This window comes from Cryptotermes secundus, unplaced genomic scaffold, assembly GCF_002891405.2.
Source record: "Cryptotermes secundus unplaced genomic scaffold, Csec_1.0 scaffold1445, whole genome shotgun sequence".
NCBI classification, from domain to species: Eukaryota; Metazoa; Arthropoda; class Insecta; order Blattodea; family Kalotermitidae; genus Cryptotermes; species Cryptotermes secundus.
The window spans coordinates 148,978-174,327 of record NW_019718298.1 but is presented as its reverse complement, the minus strand read 5'-3'; the positions used below and the strand labels follow the sequence as shown (position 1 = coordinate 174,327).

The 25,350-nt window shown below is 37.3% G+C and overlaps 1 protein-coding gene and 1 long non-coding RNA gene across 6 annotated transcripts; one reads left to right on the top strand and one right to left on the bottom strand.

Annotated features, from left to right (window-relative positions):
- Positions 1-6,055: 6,055 nt before the first annotated feature.
- LOC111861235 lies at positions 6,056-7,361 on the bottom strand. The gene is made up of 2 exons (XR_002842201.2): positions 7,193-7,361; positions 6,056-6,397 (listed from the first exon to the last, which is right to left on the bottom strand). It is a non-coding gene; the product is annotated as an uncharacterized LOC111861235 (long non-coding RNA).
- Positions 7,362-7,534: 173 nt separating this feature from the next.
- LOC111861246 lies at positions 7,535-24,835 on the top strand. 5 transcript variants are annotated; one of them, XM_023845669.2, is made up of 4 exons: positions 7,535-7,670; positions 11,726-11,779; positions 14,453-14,548; positions 23,113-24,835. In XM_023845669.2, exon 4 carries the CDS (start codon positions 23,199-23,201, stop codon positions 23,781-23,783), a length of 585 nt encoding a protein of 194 aa, XP_023701437.1. In that variant the 5' UTR covers positions 7,535-7,670; positions 11,726-11,779; positions 14,453-14,548; positions 23,113-23,198; the 3' UTR covers positions 23,784-24,835. The 5 variants fall into 5 exon arrangements, with proteins under 5 accessions (XP_023701437.1, XP_023701431.1, XP_023701445.1 ...); XM_023845663.2 differs by lacking the exon at positions 14,453-14,548; XM_023845677.2 differs by lacking the exons at positions 7,535-7,670; positions 11,726-11,779; positions 14,453-14,548 and adding an exon at positions 15,329-15,403.
- Positions 24,836-25,350: the final 515 nt, after the last annotated feature.

Here is a 25,350-nt window from a genome sequence, read left to right as displayed (position 1 = left end):
TAGCTTCATAATTTCCATTTTATGCAGGTCAGCAAATGAAATATCTGCAGTTTCTCTCCTCGTGCAATGTATCTTTTCCAATTTGTCTGCTTATTCCTGTCTTCTTGATGTCTTCCAGTACTTGGTTGAACAGGCTTGTTTTCGATTTATGTGCCTTTTTCATAATCCTTGTTTTATCTATTCATTTGCATCTCCAGACTCCTGTGGTCATGTCATTGTGATTCTGTTAACAATGTTTGAATTCCAACTTCTCTTAATTTGTAATTCTATCCCTCTTTTTTTTACCCTCAATACTTCTCAGAAATATTTTATGTTTGCTGTAAATGTGGATATTGTAATGCTTCTGTCTTGTTCTTTTACACTAAATATTTTTTTAAAACATGGCAATTTAAACGTTTAAATTTGGAGAAATTGGTGACCATTATATGGATTTGACAAATTCAACTGTAGTGTCATCCAGCACTTTAAAAGAGCAGATAATATGATCATCAAGATGCCTTTTTTAATATACACAATTTAAATATTTTTCTATGTAAGGAATCATCTGAACTGAATAAATCGTTTTATATACATGCTACACAAGTTTTATGACTATAGCTGTTCAGTTTTACTGTTTTTAAAGGAACATAGTTTTTGGGCCATCTGGAAATGTGTGTTTGTTGTAAGCTGTGCAACAGATGATGCTCATGAAAACTAATTTCACGTTAGATCAGCATTTTTATTAATGCACTATTTAAGTGAAAAGAGCTCTTTTTTTGGACTGTGACCATGTGTATTCCAGTAGAAGTCTGATGTTTTCAAGAGAAGTACTGTGTGCATCTTCAGAGTCGAAGGTTAAGTCGAGCAAGAAACCAGCTCTGCTTGCTGCCTGCATGTTGCTAGTTTCTTTGTTGACTTCATCTTCAGCCCTGAAGATGGATGCACTTTTTTCCTCTGAAACATTGCTGGATTACTACTAGACTTCTTGGCTTTACATCCTGGAAGGCATTACTCTTCATATCTGTTCTGAGAACTTCAAATCCACCCTAACCTTTTGGTCTTTATGAACCATTAACATTTTCTGTGGTAATCCATATTCTCAAACACTGCTAATGTGTTTAAAATTATGCCTTCTTGTAGTACAAATAAGGAAATATACAATATGAAATGACTTACTTGATTTCACTGAACCTTAATTTGGGGGTGTGGACTGACACCTGCTCCTTCACAACTTCAACAGATACAGAACAACAGTGTTCAGATTTGCAACTCAGGTAAACTGCTGCTGTCAAAGTCAGATGTTAACCTATACTGTATAATAATACTGCAGTACAGTGTTATAATGTTATGGTAATACAAAGCTGATATATGTCAGCTGCACAACATATTGTTCTTGTTCTGCACATTATATTATTGTTGGTGTCGTTCTGAAAAAATTGTGGAAAATGTAGATACAAAGAACTTACCAAGTTATTCACTGCCATATGTATGAGTACTTTATTAATTTGTACAACTGTTTGTGTTTGGTTTTATTATTATTATTGTTTCAGTGCATCAGTAATATGTGCATTGCTCTGATATTGTTATAATGTGTTACAATAAACATGACTATTATTTTGGATGTTTTCTGTGACATTGAGGTTATTTAAATTGCAGCATGTCAGAAACTGGATATCTCTCCATCAATAGGTGTAAACGATTTATGGCTAGCCCAAGCAAGCAGGAGCCAAGATAGCACAGTTGGTACAGTGACTGGGTATGGGTTGAGCAATGTAGGGGTCAGAGATCAAGTCTTGGTAGGGTCAAGAATTTTTTTAATGTCATCCAAACTGTTTCTGTGGCCTATCCAGTCGGTATGGAGGGCTATTTCTCTGAGGGCGAAGTGGCTGGGGCTTGAAACTGACCACTCGCATCCAACTAGTGCTGAGGTAAAGAAAACGATCTATACATCAACCCCCCAATGCACCTTCATAGCATAATGCTCAATTAGTTAAGCACAGGGACAGCTTTACCCTCTTTTTGTCCAATTGAGCAGTGCCTTTACACCTTACACCTGATGATGGAAGCAGGTAGTTTCTGAAATGTTGCATTTGAAAGAAACTCAAGGTGATGGACAGTGTCCAAAATAATGATCATATTTATTGTAACACACACAATTAGAAACTGTGCTGTATAGTGCATACATAATTGTAACATCTTTGTACATTTATTGATTGTTCATGTAATGAAAGACACATCAAAAGTGAACTGTTGAGTTGTACATTATTGTAACATTTGAAAGTATATTCTTCCTTCAGGCTTCATATATTATAATAATAATAATAATACGAAGAAATGTAGATACTGTTTGGGAGGAAAGCTGGTAACTATTTGAATTATTATGCTTTAGGCCATTAATGATTCAAATGAGTCGTCGTGCATTTTTTTTTTTGCAAAAAGTACATGCAGAATCACCAAACTCATCCCTTTTAGATATTCTCCCTTTACACTAACACTTTCTATCTATCATCCTGGCAAGTTACTGATGCCAGCAGCACAAAAGGTTTCATCCTGACTGCATAGCCACTTCAGGTCACTGCATTTCAGTTCATCATTGGTTTGAAAGTTCTGATCACTGGGCACTAACCCAGGGCTTTAAGGAAGGTGGTTCATGATTTCCCAGCCTACTGTTGCCAATGTCACCTTTATTAAATGTGTCATATGTGGACAGGCATTGTTTTGCAGTAGTATGAGGACAGTTTACCAGGTTTTTTCTTCCAAATCACTTGGTTCACATCACTGCAAAGTAAGTTACTGTGATACTATAATGAATTGTTTCACCATGTGTAAAAGGAGCTGGGATAACTTAGTTGGTATAGCAATAAGCTACTGGCTGGACAGTTGGAGTTGATTTCCAGTAGAGGAAGGAGATTTTTTCTACTCCACTATGTCCAGAATGGCTCTGGGGTCCACCCAGCTTCCTGTCCAATGCATATATACTTCCCCAGAAGTACAGTGGCCAGCATATGAAGCTGACCACTTAGCTCCAACTAGTGCCAAGGTGAAAAATGGTAGCTATACCTCCATTCACCCATGCATCTTTATGATGTGCTTAATTAATTAAGCACGGACAGCTTAGCCTTAATGTACCATATGGAAGAAAATGAACTTGAATCACGCCTTCTGAATCCTGAAACACACTTGCCACAATGTTGCCAGCAAGCTGTAGATTTAAGGCTTCTTTACGTCCTTCAGAAAAATTATTTACTCATCATAGACACTTGCATGTGATGGTCTCTTCCTCATACTATGCGTTTAACATATGGAAAATCTCTGCTTTTTGTTGAGGCATTATGTTATGAGCTGAAAGGTTGCGGGTTTTGGTCCGAATGATGGGAATTTTTTTTTTCAATTTACCTAATCATTCCAGCCACACTATGGCCCTAGGGTCAACTCAGTCTCTAACAGAAATGAGTATCAGGAATCTTCCTTCAGGGTAAAGGGCAACTGGCACATAAGGCTGACAACCTTGCTGCCATCTATGAGCCTATTGTCTAGAGAAAATTTGGGAGCCTAGACATCTCACAAACCTGTGGGCCTTAATGGCCTATTACAGGGATAGCTTTTCTTTTTTTTTTCCTTTTTTTTTTTTTTTTTTGTTATATGTATAACTAAGTCGTATTATAATACTGACAACAGAATATCCCGTAAGAAACCTTGTAAATAATACACATAGATATTAGATTAACCACATCATCATCATCATCATCCTCAGTAATCTGTCAGATGACAGGTCCACAGTCTCTTCCAAAACAATTCCTCCACTTAATGCGATCTAGAGCTTTCTCCTTCAAATGACAGTATCCTCTTCTGTCCCCATGGTCATCCAGCATCTTCTTACGTCTTCTTGTCACTTCTATCCGCCCCTCTATCTTTCCTTCAATAACTTCTTTTAGAAGGCAGTTTCTGCGTAAAACATGACCAATCCAATTAGCCTTCTGTTTTCTTATTTTGTGTAGGATATTCCTCTGCTCCCTGACTCTAATTAACACTTCTTTATTTCTTACATAATCGGTCCAACTGATCTTCATCCTTCTCCAACACCACATTTCGAAACTTTCCAGATGTTTCTGATCTACTGCCCTAAGTGTCCATGTTTCAGCCCCATACAGAGATATGCTCCAAATGTAGCATTTCACTAGTTTCTTCCTCAAATTTAAATTTTAAGATATAAGATACCACTGAGAATTCGGTGAAATTTTAGTAGTTATTTCTGTAATTTCTTCCAAATCACTGAATCTAGCTGCAGAATTTGAAGGTTTGACATTGACAATGCTGAAGCCTGCCATTTGTTACTCTCTTCAACCAATTCATTCCACTTCCTATTATCAAATAATTACCGTGCCTTTCCTTTCTCCTCCCCCTACATGACTTCATGGAGCTGAAGCTGCCAGTCGTGCAGCTACTCAAGAACTTCCCAACATTTTATTTTATTTATGGAACCTGAAGGTTCACAACCATGTTCGCAAGAGCGCTCCACTGGTCCTTATCTTGAACCAAATTAATCTAGTCCATACCAGCCCATCCTATCTCTAAGATACACTTTAGTATTATCCACCCACCTATGTCTTGGTCTTCCTAATGGTCTCTTCTGGCTTTCCTGCCAATATCTTACATGCATTCATCTTCTCCCCTATTCATGCTACATGCCCAGCACTTTCATCTTGACCTGATCATTCTAATTATACTTCGTGAAGAGTACAAGTTATGAAGCTCCTCATTGTGCAGTTTTCTCCAATCTCCTGTCACATCATCACTCTTTGGTCCAAATATTCTCCTCAGCACCCTGTTCTCAAACAACCTGTCTTCCTCCCCCCACCCTGGATAAACCTCAGGGTATTAGATCATTTGTAAGACCCAGAAATAACCAACTAAATGGGGCACAGAGTCTGAGATTCTCACCTAGTCAAGAAATTCCCAGCAGCTTATAGAACTGAAAGTTTATTAATGTATTCACAAGAGCCCACCATTGGTTCCTGTCCTCAGCCAGATGAATCTAGTTCATACCTCCCATTCTATTTCTTTTAGATCCATTTTAAAATTATCCTCCCATCTTTGCGTAGGTGTTCCAAGTGGTCTCTTTCACAGACACACAAAACAAATGACAAAACAACAGTTATGTATACTGTAGGGTTTATGCCTTCAGATAGCATATGGGAAGACAAAGGCATTTTCATCACAATCTGTTTCTCTGAGACCTATTTTCATATTATTCATTTGATCGTAGTCTCTTTGCCATCAAGAATAGCAGAATAATATTAAAATGTGTCTTAGAGCAACAGATTGTGATGCCATAAAGTAGCAAAAGTCAATCACATGTAACTAGTTTAATAGTGTAAGTAAAATTTTTGGCTATTCCAGGCCATCATCAGAAGGCATAGTCAACAATATAAAGGAGCTACTTTATATATTTTGTTTTTTGTATATAGGTTACATTATCATAAAGGGACTTATACTAGTTGTATAAATTTAAGAGCAAATGATTATTACAATTAAAATGAATTGTGTATATCATGAGTAATTACTTAAAATCAATTAAAACAAGTTAAAAAGTATTCTGAGTATATTCAAAGAATGTACTGATAGCACTCTGTTGTTGGTCATGTAGTATACTTTATCAGCTGTTGTACTGTGGGCTGTAGGTCTGTCTGTGTGAGAGGTTATGTGAGATATAACGAAGTCCGTGGGATATACTGTGGTGGTAAAGGCAAAACCTTTATTCTCTCCTATTAAACTGGTTACACCTGATGCACTTATAGTACTTATGTATGCACTGAGATGTGTAACAGTTCAACGTGTCTCTTATAATAGAGCATGTGAAGATAGGAATGGATTTGAGTTTACTCAGAATAAGGTCCAAGGTTTTTTTGACAATGACAGTAGTTTTCTTTCATCCACTGATTAACTATAAATTGGTCAAGAAAGACCCTGTATCCTGAACTTCATGATGGCAGTAGAGAATAGGTACTACCCTGTCAAGGGATACACTTCATGTAAATGGACTCGGAGCATGTTGAAAAAACAGAATAAGCAGAAATGACACTTTTGCAATTTTATTATAAAAAAGTTATGTGAACAATAATATATCTGTACTGGAATGTTTAAACATTCTGATATAATAATACATAACACATACAATGAATAAAACTGTTACTCTGTTCTGTATGACATCAGGGCCTGAAGACTTGCAAAACTTTTCATCCAGATATAGACAAAATGTCTGATGTTATCTTATATTGTTTCTTCATTTGTCATTTCTAGTGTTCAGAGAATGTTCTTGAACTGCAGCCATACTTTTGCTTACATTATCCATATCTTTTGCAAGGTCTTGTAAAATTTCACTGTAGTTTTTCATCTGAACGGCTATTTGCTGAACATTCTGGAATTAAATGAATGAGCCACATACTGAGAATAAGTTGCCTAACAAAAATAACATTGAAAACAACCTCAAAGCTACAATCACAACTGTCAAATGTTATGAATGAGATATTTAACCACCATTCAGTGTGACTGATAAAAGTAGTGTTTTTAATTTTTCATCCTTTACATGTTTTGGACAAAACGACCATCTTCAGAAGGATATCATCAACACACATGGAAACTACTATTACCATGTCATAGATATGTGTTATATCTTTTAACTAATACTAAGATGTACATTAATTTGTTAAAACATCTAAAAATTATTACAATTAGTCTGTTTACAAAGTAATGTTCAATATTTGTTTTAGTCTACAACCAGTTTCGTTTGTGTCATTACACTTTTTCTCCTTAATGGAAGATGAATATATTTCACAGTGTGGTTTCATTATCTGATGATGAAAGCTCTTTTGTATCGTGGTCCAGTTATTCAGGCTATGCTGTGTTTGTTACATAACATATCTATGATGTGCTAATGGTAGTTTCCAGTCTGTAGTAGTAGTAGCAGTCTGTTCTGAGACGAACTGAATTTTTAAATGTTCAACATGAATTTCAGGCTCCAGGCAGTTGAGAAAATCTATTTCTTGGTGTGAAATTATTATTGCTGTTCTCAGAACATATCTTTGGCAAATAAACTGACAGTACAAGCTGCATGTAACTGGCAATCGTAAGAATAGCATTAAGCTGAAAGCCAAATACAGCTAATTCTTAACAGTATTCCACTCCGATTCTACTTGCCAAGACCAGTACTAACTTGTTTTAAGGTGTGATACAACATTTCTGTTTTATTTTCATCATATTCATTATCGCCGGAGCTAATAGTGCTAGCTTCGTTTTCTTTCAATGACATGACAACCTTAACACAAAAATAATTCATACACCGCTAACAAACATATTATTTACTGCGACATGGATCAATAAATGTCACGGATCCTATACAACAACCAGTAGCTAACATCTTGCATCTCCGGCCGTATGTGGGGCAGGGTACTACCGATCCAGGAGAGTGACCCGTGACATGTTCAGTGACTAAAAATGATTTGTACGTAGTTCAAGCCGATCAAGCAGCTGTAGATGTCGCTGAAGTATGTTGAAATAACATTTAGTTGCATGTCTATACTTAGTAATCCGTGTAGACAAGTGACTGATAGTAAATTTTATAAACACTTTTTGAAATTATGTTTGTGTAACCAGAGTAACTAGTACACACCTGAGTTTTTACTCGTATACAGGTACTTGTTAATATCGCTTAAATATACTACAATCGTAATTTTCTTGTTGGGCACTGGTTATGGTCTCTTGACATAACCTAAAAATTATTACTGTACCAGCACTACATTTTCATCGCTAATAATACATTTCTTTAGATTTGTTTTCTTTGTTGGATGATGGCCCTGTGTTGTGGTGGGCTAGTTTTCCGACATTTCGGAGAAGTTGCTTGTATCTGTCTTTAGATTGACGAACCGAAAACCTGCGTTAGACCACTGTTCAGTCACAATGCCATCACCCAAGAATTAGAACTACATAAAGTTCTGAAAGCTGGAAGAATATATGAAATGTAATGTGTGCTACATCGGTAGGATTACATACATAATCTTTTAGGACTAAGGTGTTGGCACGTTGCAGAAGTAAAGCATTTTTATGCATAAATTATACAAGTTTTCCAAATTTCCAGCCTTAATATGACAGTTCCTCATTAACTGTCACAATTGTGATCCTTGTAAATAGATTTTATATCATACATTTTCCACTTCTCCAGAACCATCCTTAGTATACCCAGTTGCTTCTCATATCAGCTTGGCCTACTGATCACAGACTTGACAACAGAATTATTCTTTAGTATCACACAAATAAATTATTGAACAGTTACCATGAAACAAGCTTATATGTTAGATGGTAGCCAGTTGTATTCATGAGCCTCTGATACTGTATTTTATTGTTTGCATTATTCCTTATGTTGAAATGCCATGTGTGAGTTACACATTGGAATAACGGTGGCCATTCATTCATTCATTTTATTTATTTTCCATAGATCCGCACAGTATATAACCAGGATGTGGAAATGGTCCTTAAAGTACATATCAAAATAATCTTCAAAATACATGTACAAAATTGTATGAGTCCATTATTTGCAACAATAGGTTAACATCAGTTTTGCAGGTTGCAGATAGGCAGACTTATTACTTCATAAATTTGCATCTAATAATAATAATAAATAAATAAATAAATAAAAATTCAATTAAAACATGAATTAAATAACTTGCTATAAAAACATAGTCACAATTTCATATAATCACTTAAATTACCAGTTAGGCGTCTTCCGACGTCATACATTTATGACCAGTCCTATGTTAAATGTTCATACAAGTGAGAGAGGTGTAACAGCCTCTTCAATACATGTTTAAAATTGTACCATCAGCAGCCATCTTTGTTATGATTATCAATTAATGACAAACAGATCTGGATTATTAAAATTTGACTGTAAGTTTGTAGATCACATTGGTAAGATTAAATAAAATATGAGCCATAATTATTTTAGATAGGACAACTGCATATATAAATTGAAAATATATTACAAATAATTACTGATAATTACTGTTATAATTTACATATTATGACCAGTTATTCTGATAATATTCCTTCATATGCATATATGAACTAAGAATATAACTACAAATAATTCNTACAAAATTGTATGAGTCCATTATTTGCAACAATAGGTTAACATCAGTTTTGCAGGTTGCAGATAGGCAGAATTATTACTTCATAAATTTGCATCTAATAATAATAATAAATAAATAAATAAAAATTCAATTAAAACATGAATTAAATAACTTGCTATAAAAACATAGTCACAATTTCATATAATCACTTAAATTACCAGTTAGGCGTCTTCCGACGTCATACATTTATGACCAGTCCTATGTTAAATGTTCATACAAGTGAGAGAGGTGTAACAGCCTCTTCAATACATGTTTAAAATTGTACCATCAGCAGCCATCTTTGTTATGATTATCAATTAATGACAAACAGATCTGGATTATTAAAATTTGACTGTAAGTTTGTAGATCACATTGGTAAGATTAAATAAAATATGAGCCATAATTATTTTAGATAGGACAACTGCATATATAAATTGAAAATATATTACAAATAATTACTGATAATTACTGTTATAATTTACATATTATGACCAGTTATTCTGATAATATTCCTTCATATGCATATATGAACTAAGAATATAACTACAAATAATTCCTGAGCTAGCTCTATTATAATTTACATAGTATTACCAGTTATGCTGATAGTACTCCTTCACAGAGTAAAAAGCGTGATAAAACAAAAATCTTTTCAGTGTTGCTTTAAAGTTTAACAGACCAGAAGCCAACATTGTTATTGCTTCAGGTAGATGATTAAAGGCTTTAATGCCTGCTACATACACACCTTTCCTGTATTTTGATAGTTTGACAGTAGGTAAGTAAAGATTATTTAGGGATCTAGTTTTATATTTGTGAATCTTATTAACAGAATTGAAAAAATGTTTATTATTAATTGTAAATAAAATTAATGAGTATATGAACTGAGAATAAAATGAATAAATCCCTACAAGACTCCCTTGGACCAGAATTCGTAATAATTCTAATAGCCCTCTTTTGTGTTATAAAAACATTGTTAGCACAGGAAGAGCCTCCCCAAAAACTTATACCATAGCTCAAAATAGAATGAATGTGGGCAAAATAAATTAACTTTAATGTATCTGGAGGGATAAAGTATTTTATATTTTTCAAAGCATAACTTGCACTGGAAATTTTATTGATAACATAATCAGTATGCTGTTTCCATGTGAGAGTATCATCAATGATTAAGCCTAAAAATGTACAATACTTATTTGAAAAATGGTTGTGTAAGAAAAGTAATGAGAAGAGGCCAGCAGAAATTGCAGGATATTACAGTTCCAAACAGAAAAACAATTCATGCAATCATACAGTAAATTGAGGTAGAGAGAATTGTTACTGGAACCAAATAAAAATGCTGAGTTCACAAGAAAGAGAAATGGACTGAAATTGGTGCTAGGTTTGCTCTTAAAAAACTCAGATGTGTTGCATGGGAAATTGGAAATATTAGGATGAGCTGCCACAAAGCTCCTGACATTGAAACCTATAAAGCAACAGTAATGGGTTGGAATGTGACACATAAGGTCTCTTAATGGTGGTGGTTCAACAATATTTAGGGATGATATTGAAGAGAATTTGTATTGTTTATAGGCTTGTGGTTTTGTGAGTGTGCATGAAGTCAGCCCAGGTTAACATGAGGAGCATCTGTCTCTCCCATCAAAGTAGCTGAACAGCTTTTGGACACTGTCAGGCAGTTGCTATAATTGCATTCATACACATGTTTATACTGTCATGCTCATCATTGGTTCGGCTGCCCAAGTTGGATGTTAGCGTCCATGTGCTTCCATTTTACCTGCCTCTTTCCAAGAACAAGTGCCTTACACTTTCATGTTTAGAGATAACCTACAGTGTCATTGAGTTTATCCATGCTGAGGTGCCATTTGTAATGTTTTTTTTTCTATTATTTTTCTCGTACGAACTCAGCAGTGAGCAGCTTGATTGGGTTCATCCTGGGTTACAGAAGACAGTGAAGTAAATACCATTGTGTAATATACCAAAGCAATGTATGGATTTCATTTGAAAATACCAATCACACTTTTACTCTGGCATCTTATTTAAACAGTAGGCAGCACAAATAAGTAATAGTGGAAATGAATATTTATTGTATTAGAACTAATATATAGATTACCCAGGGATGCAATGGAACTTATAGTAATGGTGACCATATTCTAGATTTAAATGCACATCATAATTGAACTAGACCAATTATTTCCCTGCTCAAACAAATTATGGAAGTTAAGCCCACCTCCCAGTTGGAGTTCTGTGAGCAAACAAGTTCTTTTGACCAGTTTATGGAAATGTAAGTATTGTATCTGGTGTGAAGGAAATGCCAATGCGTAATTCCAGGATATAGTATAACCATTATATATAGTATAAAAGAAATACAAGTACAAAAATTTAGGTTATGTTAAATTATGTTTAGTTTTGGTTTGATGTGTTTGATGTATGTGCTGTTTAAAATAGTCAGTGGAGTTGAGTCTTTACCCATTTATCTAAATAAACTGATATACATGTACACTCCAACTTTACATTTAAGTATTAAGCCTAAGTCCCATGTTAAAATTTTGTGTTGATACATATCTCGATGTAAACATAAAGCTTACCAATTGCAGGTATACTGTATTGCACAGCAACCATGAGTGCAGGTACCACTACAGACAGTGGCAGTAAGTATATGTTACAGTCAGTGTTTTATATGTCTGCTGCCCTGCATTTTGCCTTCTTTCAAGCACTTGATATACTTTCATGTAGATTTGTGCATTTTCTTACTCTTATTATCTTTCCCACATTGTGTGTTAAACTCTCAGTGTTGTTCAAAATACTGATTGCATCATATTTTGCTGTCTCATATGCTCAGAACATTGACAGTGCTCTTAACTTTCAACATCTTTTGTATGACAAATTTTTTAGGTATGCTGTAAGTATGCTCACAAAGACAAGTTGTTATTTTATTAGTGGTTTTTTATGGCACTGTTAATAGCTCAGACTATATGGCATTGAATGGCAGATTTAGTAATGTATCATGAATTGGAAAGGATGTTGATGTGACATATTTCAAGGCATTAAACCTGTAAGCAGTAAGGAAAACCATAAGGACTGCATCAGGATAGTTGGTGAGCTGACTGAGATACAAATCTGGCACTTCCCAAGTACAAGTCAGAAGTGTTACTGCCTTATCCAATTTCTTAAGGCTGAAAGATGATAATTTGAAATTTCTCATGATTAGTAATTATGGTATGGGAAGTTTTATTGCCCATTGCTTTAGTAGGCAGATTATTGGCTCATGTTTCTGGTAGATATTTTTCCATGAAAATGGACTTGAACAGAACTATAATGAATCCTCATATTTATATGTGGTTGATGGATACAATCAGGCTTATATGACTGTGTGTGTCTATGTTTGTCAGGAAACTCTGCTGTGTGCTGCCATTTTGCAAGTATTTATGACTTCCTGAGAGTAACTGTGTTATCACATGCCTGGCTTAATACTGTTAACAGATTACAAGAAAAAATAATATCTCATTATAAATCCTTGCTTTCACACACTAGATGGAAAGCAGCATTGAGTCTGTAATAAAATTTGCTCTAAGTTCACAAGAGAACAATATGGCTTCCAATAACATTGTTTCTATTTGAGTAACTGCTGGTTAAAATTTTAGGATTTAAGGTTCTCACAGCAATGGTTATGAAGACTTCAATATTCTAGGATATAATGCCTTTTAGTCTGTCGAAAGTTGAGCTCTGCTTGCTGCCTGCTTCATGCTGTTTTCTTGCTTAGCTTATTATTTTGACCCTGAAGATGTAGATAACATGTTCCTCTGAAATGATAGATGACTGTCAGTAGAGTACACGGCATTATATCCCAGAGGATAGAACTCTTCAAGGGGCTGAAAGTATAGTTATTAGAGGTTCAGAACAAAGGTAAAAGTGAAGTTGTCCCTGAGCTTGAGAAGTCAGCACTACACTGTGAAAGAATGCTGGGAAATGAAGGTGTAGTTCCACTCATTCCTGACCTTAGTTCTAGATGGAGGTGAGTGGTTAGCTTCAAGCTTAATGGACACATTATTGAGTTATGACAGTGATGATAATTAACCTAGTGACAGAGGTTTTTCATTGGATGACATGTCAAATTATAGGTGGCAGAGAAAATGTTATGCCAGTGAATTTGGGTTTCAGGATGTATCAAAGGACACAAATTACAGTTTGGAAAGTTTTAAACTATTTTAAATATCTGTTTAATGTACATATGTAGTTTATTTATTGATGCTGCCTTTAACCAGCCTATATATCATTGAATGATGCTGAATAGTGAACTTGAAAGATGGGGAAGGAAATGGTTATATCCTAATTTAGAATGCTACTCCAGCATTTTCTGGCAGACACTGAGTAAAACCACTAAAAAACCTTGGGACAGTTGATGCCCCAGGTGAACTTCAAACTGTGCACTTCCTGAATAAAGTAAGATGTGTTACTGCTTGAACCAACTTATTAGGTGTATTTTTGAATAAAGAATTTGGTAAAGGTATAATGACTGAGAACAATTGATGTGCAGAACTGTTCATAAAATTGCATAGACATGTGTTCGGATGACCCGAGATCTTTACTGTGGGACTGGAAAGCAGTGATAGTGGTTGATATTTGTGTTATGCTTGGGATACTTATGTTAATGGGGAATATTCAGAAGCCTCTGTTTGACCCTATTTCGCTACTAAAGGGACAGTATTGACACCAGCATTTGGAGATATCATTGCTGGAGACAGGCTGGAACTTGTAAGATTTGAGGTTTTCAAGGCAATGACTATGAAAAATGCTGTCTTCTGGGGTGTGGCGCCATGTAGATCTTGTGTTAACCGACGTTTCGGAAGAACGTATCGCCTCCATTTTCAGGGTAGGAAATGAGGGATGGTGCTATGGTCCCTGCATCTAAGAAGGAAGGGAAGGGTACACAGTAGGCTTGGTCTTCTTGGTTTGTAGCATCTTGAGTTGTCGAATGGGTCAATGAGTAGCCTCCCCATAGAGGAACACTATGTAAGATTTGAGGATTTCATGGCAGTGACTATGAAGAATGCCATCTTCTGGGTTGTGGTGCTGTGTAGATCTTGTGTAAACCGATGTTTTTGAGGTGATACATTCCTCCAAAACGTTGGTTCACATAAGATCTACATGGTGCCACATCCCAGAAGATGGCATTCTTCAAGGCTGAAACTTATTTCATAACTTTTTATATTATTTGGAGGATGAAAATAAGAATTATGTCCAGGGGTCCTCAGAACTGATCAAAATTCATTCTTTTATTATCTGTTTAAATTATAAATTTCACACATTCTGTTTCCCTGTAGTAAACGTATGAATATTTGAGTCTCTGATATGGTGTCCAATTCTGTTGGGACCTGCAAGCAGATTGCCATTCTTGTCCTTCACCAAGGTAGTTCCAGGTATGTAGCCCTATTTAAATCCATTTATGCCTCTCCACAATATTGTGATATTTTATTTTTACATGGATTGTGGTAATCTGGGTTGTGACTATAGTTTTGTAGGCAGATACTCATGTTTCAGAGGAACATGCTGCTTTCACCTTCAGGGTTGAAATGCATGGGTTCAGGAATTGGCTCAGTTAGACATGTTGTGAGGTAGGCGGTAATGGAACCCAAGGGGAAAGGGGTAAAGGAAGGAACATGATCAGGGCTAGTGGGAAATAATGTATAGTAAATGACCCTCAAAGGGTCACACTAGTTTATTGTTACTGGTTGGTAATAGGATACTGAGAGCATATTGCCCATATAACAGTGCCAATGCATGAATCTACACACTTAAACCTTGAAGACAGAGGCAGTATGGTCCTCCAAAATGTAGGTACCCCCCTACAAGACTACAGAGAGTCAAAACCCAGAAGATCACAATATGAAAATGACTATCATGAAGATCTCAAACGTTTGTGTTTATTGTTTGTTCAAACAAATTAATTTTGTTTTTCATATGTAAGGAACACCAGTTCCATAAAAGGCATGAAGTTGCTTGAATGGCTATGCGATTATTAGCTTCTTGAACTCCACGGAATTAGTTAGTTGATAAGAGCAAAGTTCCCCAACAGTTATTGCGTTTAGTTTTCCTGACATTTCTGTTCATGTTAACAGAATGACTAGGAAGAGTACGTAATGCTATGTAGCTCAGAAGAAGCATGATATTTCACAGGAATATGTTGACTTGATCTTCAGATTGCTGAATAAGCGAAGCAAGAAACTAGCAAGAAGCAGGCAGGAAGCAGAGTGAACCCACATATCGAAAATCAGGTGTGATATATGCTAAGCTTGAAAAGAACTGAGAGAGCCAGTGGGAGAGTGGCCATTTCCTGAAAGGGGAGCTCACAGAGGAACTGGTAGCTTTGTTTGGCTGTTAAAGGGGATTCTTTTTTTTTTCTGTGCCAAGAGCAGTTGAATATATGTCTGGAGAAGAGGCCAGCTGAGGATAATAGGGGTAATAGGCAGTGGAAGGGATCCAGGAGGGTGAAAGAATAAACTATTGCAGAGGCAGCCAAGAAAAGCTAGGAATATGGGTGCTCTGAATGAGCAGAGTCATGAAAAGGACAGTGTTTGTGTGCCAAATAGCCCGGGGAACCCCATTACAAGAAACTTATAAAGGAGACTACCTACATTCTTACAGGGAAGAGATGAGAGGTTTCTGTGATTTAATTAGGCCTCCTGCTGAGTTTTTGTTTAGCTTACTGTTCAACCTTGAAGATGTATTAAAATTTTAATTCAAAAGTTTGAGCTTTTTTCTGAACTGCACATCATACAACCCAGAAGATTGTGCTATTCGTAGTCACTTCTCTGAGAACTTTGAGTCCAAAAGAAAATGCAGAATTTTTCAATGAATGCATCCTGTTGTGTATCATATATTATTTCTTACTGAAAACCGTCACAAGACAACATCAATAACACTTGTAAGCAGCTCTAGAAGATACCTTTGATGCATGTTTCAGCCTTCTGTAAGGCCATCACCAGGCAAATACACTAAACCCCTCATTGTTGAACTGCATGCCAAATGTAAGTCACAGTGATAAACTTCCAAGTGTATGCAATGGTATAAAATGATATGAGTGAATACAAATATAAATTACAATAAAAGTTAAAATCTTAATTGATCAGTTACATAGTCAGAAGCGGCCTCCGTAGTCTAGAGGTAACGTTCGCACCTCATGACTCGTAGTATGCGGGTTCAAATACCTGGTGGAGGTCGTCGAATTTTTAAGGGCGGAAAAATTCAGGGAACAAGTCCTCTGGGAGGGACTTTAAGCCATGGGTCCTGTGTTGTAGCTTTACGGCATGTAAAAGTACCTCACGCCTCCAAAGGAGGTCACTGAGCAAAATTGCGAACGTTTCCCACCCAACAGCAGTCACTAATACCTCTGGTAGATGGGAGAAGCATTATAGATACTTCTCAGCCAGTAGAGCCGGTCTCGCTGGCTGGGTGGGACTGATGGTAAGCACCAATACTGGTAGGATATAGAGACTGGTAGAAATCATAGAGGGAAGCACAATGGACCACTACAGGTCTAAGTGCATGGGGAAACCCACCCTCTCTAATAACTAACTAACTAACTACATAGTCAGAAGTACAGTTAAAAATTGCATATGCGATGTACTTGGAAGTAGGCAGCTGCAATTGTAATACAGTAAAACTTGGTTATAGCAACATCGGTTTCTGCAACACCTTGTCTATTGCGTCAAATATTCAATGGTATGAACTAATTCCTCATAAAGCAACTGTTTTTATACCTTGCTTGGTACGACATGCACAAATGCATCAACCTCATATGTAACGTCATTTTCATTCCTGAATTTCTCTGATATCGTGGGAAAGTTCGATGTGTCTGCCCACCCTCACTTTCTCTACTTGCTGACGTGACTGTCCTGGAAGAATACGACCACGGGCTGCAAGAGGAGCATGGGTTTTATGCGAAAACAAGGGTGTGGGGTGGGACTGCGTGAATAGTGCAAGAGGACGCGGCAGGTTGTTAACTGCATTCCTTTCCTAGAATCTCGTCTAACAGGACCTCACATTGTCTACTTACCCTATAGTGTTCCTGCCTAAACCCAGAGAAGTGCAGTAGCGAAAACATGGCAATGAAAAGGAAAGTTTTAAGCATTGAAGAGAAAGTTAAAGTGATTCGTGAAATATTGTGTGTATTGTCAGTGAAAAGCGCTGTAATATGTCTTTGATATTACACATTTGGTCAATACCACGTTAATGTTACGTTAATCTGTACTTAACTACGTATTTCACTAAAAAATGCAACATTTTAACTCGGTTTTTGGTAGATTTTTACGTGACTAACATAAGGCTACTGTGGAAGTGCCCATTTCGGTTACAACGACATTCGTTTATAACGACACTATTTTTAGGTCCCTTTGATGACGTTATAACCAAGTTCTACTGTACATGCAATACCCATATGGACACATTATATACACAATCGCCGATATGGCGTTCGGAGGCCCGTTGTTATGTTGCATGTTATTGCCCAATACCTGACACTATTTGAGGGGCAACTCCATTGTGTAAATGTCTGATTTGATGGAGAGATAGATTACAACTCAATCTCTCTCTCCATCAAATAGCTGATATGGCATTCGGAGGCCTGTTGTTATGTTACATGTTATTGCCCAATACCTGACACCATTTGATGGGTGACTCCATTGTGTAAATGTCCAATTTGATGGAGAGATAGATGCAACATAACAACGGGCCTCCGGACGCCATATCAGCTATTGTATATATAATGTTTCTGTATGGGTATTGCATGTATTATGATTGCAGCTGCCACCTTCCAAGTACATCACATATGCAATTTTTAACTGTACTTCTGACTATGTAACTGATCAATTAAGATTTTAACTTTTATTGTAATTTATATTTGTATTCACTCATATCATTTTATACCATTGTATATACTTGGAAGTTTAGCACTGTGACTTATATTTAACATGCAATTCAACAGTGAGGGGTTTAGTGTATTTGCCTGATGATGGCCTTACAGAAGGCTGAAACATGTAGCAAAGGTATCTTCTAGAGCTGCTTACAAGTGTTATTGATGTTGTGTTGTGACAGTTTTCAGTAAGAAATAATGAAAATACGCAAGTTTGCGGATCTCATAACATAATATTTTACTTTGTGCCTAATTCTGTCAGAATTTGGTCACTGCCTCATGGTTTGTACCTTTTTGACTTTTTAGTAACATTCAGTCACATCGAAAATAGGATCAGGTTGTGCTCAGTATTATGCATTTTAATCTTCCCAACAGCATTAACCCTATTTGAATGAATGAATGTATAAAAGGTGGGCCTTCTCGGCCCTTGCACCGCGACCTAAAGTGATCCGTTGTGCTTATTAACCCTATTTACTTTCACTAGCTAGTTAAAATAATTTTTCAACCTGTTCAAAGTAGAGGCAGGAGTCTGCAAGTAGATCAGTTATTGTTTCATCCTTTACAGAGTTTGTTCTAGGTTGGTAACTCTTCTTAAATTCATTTATGCTTCTTTACATATCTATATTATAATAATATACAATGGATTGAAGTACTTCAGAATTTTGCCGATTGTGGTCTGTGTTAATTAATGATTCCTGTCGCTAGGGAGTTGTCTATAGGCATAGTGAGTACATGACATTTAATCTGTATGAATTTCCAGATATTACCACCTTGTTTTTGTATGTGAATGATTTTATATCGGAATTATATTTTACAAATGTAACTTCTTTCTGATGTGTGTACATAAGTGATCCTATTGTATCTTTACATTTCTATGATGTGTTATTTTGATGTATGTTCTGTGAGTGTGTGCATGGTCACACATGTTTATGGTGCTGTGGGGGAGTTGGTTCCATGTTACAAGCAAAAGTGACTAGTCTTTTGTTCTCATTATTTTTCTTTTGTGAGAAAATTTCAAGCTGGCAGGATGATTTCCTGACATCATTGAGAACTATACTCGCAAGTGTCATTCTGCCTCCAATCTGTTAAAAGTTTTCACTTCTTACCAATCTCTGAAATAGATATAACTATATGTGCAAGTAGGCGACACGTGGTAGTGTAGCTGGTTGAGACACTATGCTACAAACTGGAAGATTGCGGGTTTGAGTCCCTATGAGATGGATTCTTTTCAATTTACCCAAGCCTTCCAGCTGCACTATGATCCTGGGGTTGGGCTCAACCTCTAATAGAAATGAGTACCAGGGGGATAAAGGGTGGCGGGTGCATAAAGCTGACAATCCTACTGCCATCTGTGAGCCAGTTATCTAGAAAAAATATGGTAACCTTGACATCTCACAACCCTATGGGCCTCCACATCCTGTTACAGGGATAGCTGTACTTCTTTTACCTTATATGTGCAAATATATGCAACACTTTACCTCTTGTTAAGAACCTTTCCAAGTTCATTTTATGTACATGTTATTTTCATATGGAAAATCTGGTTGTTAGTTACTTGTTAAATTCCCCCAGATTTCTGTAATACATACTTTTATTAGAGTACTTTGCATGCTTCACATACAGTGTACATACATTACCTGTTTGACTTTACTGTTAGATAAAGAAATTCAGAAATGAGATCCACATTTGGGAGCTTAAACATGTTCAACATGGTCATCATTTGTTACACATATGTGGGGCAATCCAAAAGTTTCCGAAATTTGAATTTTGCGCGCGAATGGTTATGAGTACATCAAAATACCGCTAGGTGTCTTCTCACACATCCTTCTTGAATCAGTGTGGCAAGCGACGTCGAGTTGAGTGGTTGGGTTTATTGTTGGTGAACGTATTTCCATTGTTGTGTTTCCTTGAGTTTGCGGTTTTGCAATGGCTGACCTGAGAGAGCAGCGTGTCTGTATAAAGTTTTGTTTCAAACTTGGGAAAACCGCTGCAGAAACGCACCAAATGTTGAAGCAAGCTTTTGGTGACAACAGTTTAGGCCAGACGTAAACTTACAACTGGTATAAGCGTTTTAAAAATGGCCGAACATTGACTGATGACGACGACGATTGTTCGGGACGGCCATCAACGGGCAAAACACCAGAAAATGTTCCGAAAGTTAGGGATATGATTCTGCAAGATTGTAGACTGACCATCCAAGACCTCTGTTACACCTTGGGACTAAGTTATGGTACATGTCAACGAATTTTGTAGAGGAACTGAACATGTGGAGGATTGCGGCAAAGTTTGTGCCACGACTGCTGCAAAATGAACAGAAGCAGCATCGCTTGGAAGTCTGCAGGGAACTTCAACAACAGCTTCAAAGAGGATCCAAAGTTTCTTTCGAAGGTTGTCACTGGTGATGAAAGTTGGGTTTATGGCTACGACCCTGAAAGCAAGCAGCAATCATTGCAATGGAAGAACCCTGCTTCACCTCTGCCAAAAATCTCGACAAGTCAAGAGCAACATTAAGTCCATGTTGATCTGTTTTTTTGATATTGACGGGATTGTTCATAAGGAGTTCGTCCCTCCTGGTCAGACAGTCAGTAAAGAGTTCTATCGTGATGTTCTAAGGCGTTTGAGGGAGAACATGAGGAGAAAACGTCCAGAGAAGTGGCGCACGAACGACTGGCACACTGGCGCACAACTGCATATGGCTTACATTGTGCAGGAATTTTTGGCTAAAAACAAGATGGCAGTTGTTCCCCACCCACTGTACTCGCCAGACTTAACTCCATGCGACTTCTTTCTCTTCCCCAAGATGAAAATCAAGTTGAAGGGGCGAAGATTTGATACAGTCAAGGAAATTCAAGCGGAAACGCAGACTGTACTAAACACCCTAACAAAGAAAGACTTCCAGGATGCATTTGAAAAGTGGCAGNACGTCACCGCGGAGGGGAGTGGCGGGGAGCGCTACGTTACCGTGGAGAGGAGGGTGGAGGGGGGTTCTCAGTCGCGCAACATGTTACAATATATTTCGGGAACTTTTGGATTGCACCACGTATAATACTGAAATGATATTTCTGTGGTGTTACAGGAAAGAGAGTGAAGTAAGAAATTTTTCAAAATGAGATAGCTGCATCAAAAATTCTCATTTATAAAAGGATCAAATAGAAACCAGATTATGTCAGTACTCTCCATTCAGTGAGATGATGAAACACTGATTTAAATACATTTTGGCATTCATATCTGAAGCTGTTTCTTTTTGACCCCTGAAAAGTGATGTTTGCTGGCTACACCCTCCTTTCTGTAACATCGCAGAGTTGGTCTCATTCCATGTCCATTATGGCATTTCAGTATCAGCAGATGAAATAACAGCAGCAATTTTGTCTTTAAGTTATCGACGTCCACCTGCATTGTGTATACACAGATATTTATATCACCCCCATGCAAAAAATCGTGGGCATTGCTTCTGGTGACCTGTCCAGTCAAGAGGTGGGTCAACTATAGCGAATACAATGGTGCGCCATTGTTCTGGGAAGAACTCATCACCTGCTTCCCCTTCACTACATATCGATATGACATGTAACACATAGAAAGCACTACGTCCAATAGTTCTTATGTTGTTGCAAGTGTATTTGTTGCCACAGAAACATATTTACTGAGCCATTGCCTAGCAACAGCTATTTCTTTTGGCTCCACTGTTCTGGTTTTTAGGTGTCATATTACATTCAAAAGTTATTAAGTGGGGACATGTAGTCACAGAAACAACAAGGTGGTCTCATAGGCCTTCTTTCAATTTTTAAAAAGTAGACAAAAGTTGTGTTAAGCTGCAGGTCTTGTAACTGTGGATATAGGTAGCACTCAGCCATATCTAGATATTTTATGGTGTCAGTGTTTGTCTCTGATGTATTCCTGTGCAATGGCATATGTTCTGATCCCCAGAGTCTGTAAGTTTTGTGTGTTTACCTTCCGAGACATGTGGAATATTGCTTCATCTGAGAATATCATTTTCCCTAAGAAGTCTCTGCCATTGTTCGGTAGTTGAAGCATGGAAATTCATGAGAACATGAAGCAATTGCAACCTGTAAGCATACATACGTAAATATGTACATTAAACCTACTAGCTTCTAATGTGTAGATGACTAGGCACAGCTCATACAGATTTGCTCTGGCTGTGGGTTTTTCTTTTATTGCTAGTGGGGTGGGACTAAGTCCCTTGTACTGCTGCCACTTCTGGCCTATTCTACCAGCCCCAGATGATAGGTGAGGGTGATTGTGGAGCAGTTGGTGGAATGAAGATTGGCAGGAGAAACCGAAGTACTAGGAGAAAACCTGCCCCAGTGCCAATTTGTCCACCACAAATTCCACTTGACCAGACCCGGGATCGAACCCGGGCTGCAGCGGTGGGAAGCCAGTGACTAACCGCTTGAGCTATGGTGCGGCCGTCTGGCTATGGTTAGTTAAATGCCTGTTCTGCACATTCCAGATTTTCTTCTGACACATGGATGACCTACATCTCTCAGCTATGATGCACACTTCATAACTCCTTGAACAGTTCATACCAAGCATATATCAATGACCCATATTGTGGTGTTTTGTGTAAGATAATTAAAAAATTTCTTTGGGCCCAAGTACATGATTTTGTTAAATGATAAATCACTTGACACACTGAGCTTTCTGATGTGATGCCATGACAGCTGTCATGATGATTATGATGCACTTGAGCAGTGGTGACACATACAAGGATTCTACTCACTGAAACTTTATACCTTGCTCTTACAGGTTGATCAAACCCTGTTTGTGTATATTGTTTCTGAGGTTCTTATTTGATATTAAAATTGTGAAGATGATATGTATGCAGCCTCTGTACTTATGCTACCACAAAGAGCCAAACACGAGTTTCCTAAAGGTTTGAACACTTTCAGCTTTTAGGATTTTCTTAGTAGAGGTACATTAAATCTTTTGAGAATATGGATGAAACTATTAGAGCCTGAAACTTTAATGCCTAACTATACGAGTAGTATAATGTAAAACTGGTGTTTGTTGTGGTTAGGTGTAATTTGTTCCTGTATAAAGCGCAAAATTCTGTTTCAGAATCCACTGTTTGGAGGTCCCACTTGGAGAAACCTGGAGCAACCATCGCATTGATCCGAATTGTTGGTAGTGAAAGGATTCAGTCAATGCTTCTGGACAGAAATACAATTAAGAAAACTGTGTGGGCACAAGTGGCCGAGGAGCTTTCACGGGAAGGCTTTGATCTGGGTCCAGATGCAGGGAAAGCATGTCACCAAAAGTGGCGCAATCTCAAGAGAGCATATATTGTTTACATAACCAAAGCAGGGAACAAAACAATGCCACCTTACATGGAAGAACTGCAGAAAGCTTTGGAAACTACCAGGAAACTTATTAAGCCATGGAAATGTGATGATGTTGGAGTGGACAGCAGGTCAGATGATCCTATGTCAGACAATGATGCTGAAACATCAGCTGGGTTTACATCTCTGAAATCATCGTTGCAGTTCCCACACAATCAGTCAGTAAACTTGGCTGAAGTTCTTGCTATTGTACAAAGTTTGGATGAGGATCGAAGGGTGAGAGAAGAAGCTAGAGAGAAGAGAGAGGAGGAGAGGTTCAGTCGTATTGAAGCATTGTTGAAGGAACAGGCGGAACAGACAGAGAAACTGACCAATGCTCTTCTTGAGATTACACATGCAGTAATGGGAAACAAGAAGAGGAAATTGACTGATAGTAGTCAGGAGAGTTAAAGTGATAATTTTCTTGCAGCCCTTTCCCTATTCCATCTATAATGCAACCTGTGTAGCACTGGCAGACCATTTTCTTTTTCTGGCTATCTAAACTTAAAATTATTGCAGCTCTATTTTACTACATTAGAAGAAGCAGAATATTTTTAATGTTGGTATGTTGTTCTATGTTAGACTGGGGGTAAGGCTGAATGCAGTCTCAATTTTTCTGATAACAGTGTGTTATATAAACATGACCATTCTTTTGGACATTGTCCATTGTCTTTTTGTATTCAAACAAAGTGTTTTGGAAATTGGACCTGTTTCTGTCATTAACTCTAAGTGGGGGGGAATGTTGGGCCCATCAGAAAGAGCTAGTTTAAATCACCAGCCCAACTGACTAGGAACCTTTCCTTCCCTCTGATGATCGAAAAAAATTCAGTTTCCAAAACATTGTATGTGATAAAAACTCAAGGCAATTTGCATTGTCCCAAGTAGCAGTCATAGCCATATTTAAAGTTAATACAGTGTTATAGAGAACTGCTCTAGTTACAGATGTTGCTGTCTTGTAGATTTAACCATAGTTGTATGTATGAATGTATGTATTTCTGAATGTAAATGCATTAAGTCTCTTTGAGATTTGATGTTCTCATGGCTGTGGCTATGAAGAATGCTGTCTTCTGGGATGTGATGCTGTTGGCTACATCATCAGGGTTGAAGGGTAAGCCAAGGAAGCAGAGCCACTAAATTTCTGCCTGACCACATGGCGTTACATTGCAGAGGGTAGTATTCCTGTTAAACTGGAGTTGAGAAGGCTGAAGACTGAGATGCAGGGTGTTCTTCTTGTACTGTCTGATAAATTTAAAGCACAAGTGAAGTTAGTGTTCCCAGTTAGGGGACTGTAAGGATTGTAAGGAGCATTGGTTACACAATTTTTAGCTATTTCCAACATTGGTGTTGAGGTAAATATCTGTTCCTGCATGTTTAATTGCATTGTACAGCTTGGAATGTGGTTATATGTGAACTTACCAGTGTTGTATCACTTTGTATATGAAATACATGTATGTTACAGCCACCATGCACTGCTAATTTTTAACCTATGAAACTAGTGTCATTCTTCATCAAGGTCACACATCATGCTCTTGTTCTGCTGTGGTTACAAGTTAAAACTTCTGTCATCTGTCACATGTCCATGGAATTTTCTTCCCTTTCTCATATTCTGTAGCATCCTGTTGTGTAAATCGTTATAGATAATATTTATTTTATTTATATCAGTACAGCTCTATTCTGGCATATAGAATTTGCTGTGACCCTTTGGTCTCTCTTGATACTCATCTGTGCTCTTGCTCTGACCAGGTGGCATGTTATCACACCCTCAGCCTTTAAGCTGGAGTCTTCATCTGGTGCCCATCACTTGGCAGGTTACAGAGTAAGGAAGCTATTTGTATAATACNATATTCAAGTAGATCCAATTACAGGGCAAGAAACAAGTTGTCACACTACTGGATATAGAATACGTCAAAAATCAAAACAAATGTTCCAACCAATCACTGGAACAAGTCAAAATAACATAATTTGAAACATAGACAAC

Excerpts from the sequence above, each read along its gene's own strand:
- LOC111861246 (XM_023845663.2), top strand. The coding sequence starts at position 11,749 with ATGAGTGCAGGTACCACTACAGACAGTGGCA. Across the intron at positions 11,780-23,112 it reads TACCACTACAGACAGTGGCA|AATCCACTGTTTGGAGGTCC; the intron begins GTAAGTATATGT and ends ATTCTGTTTCAG.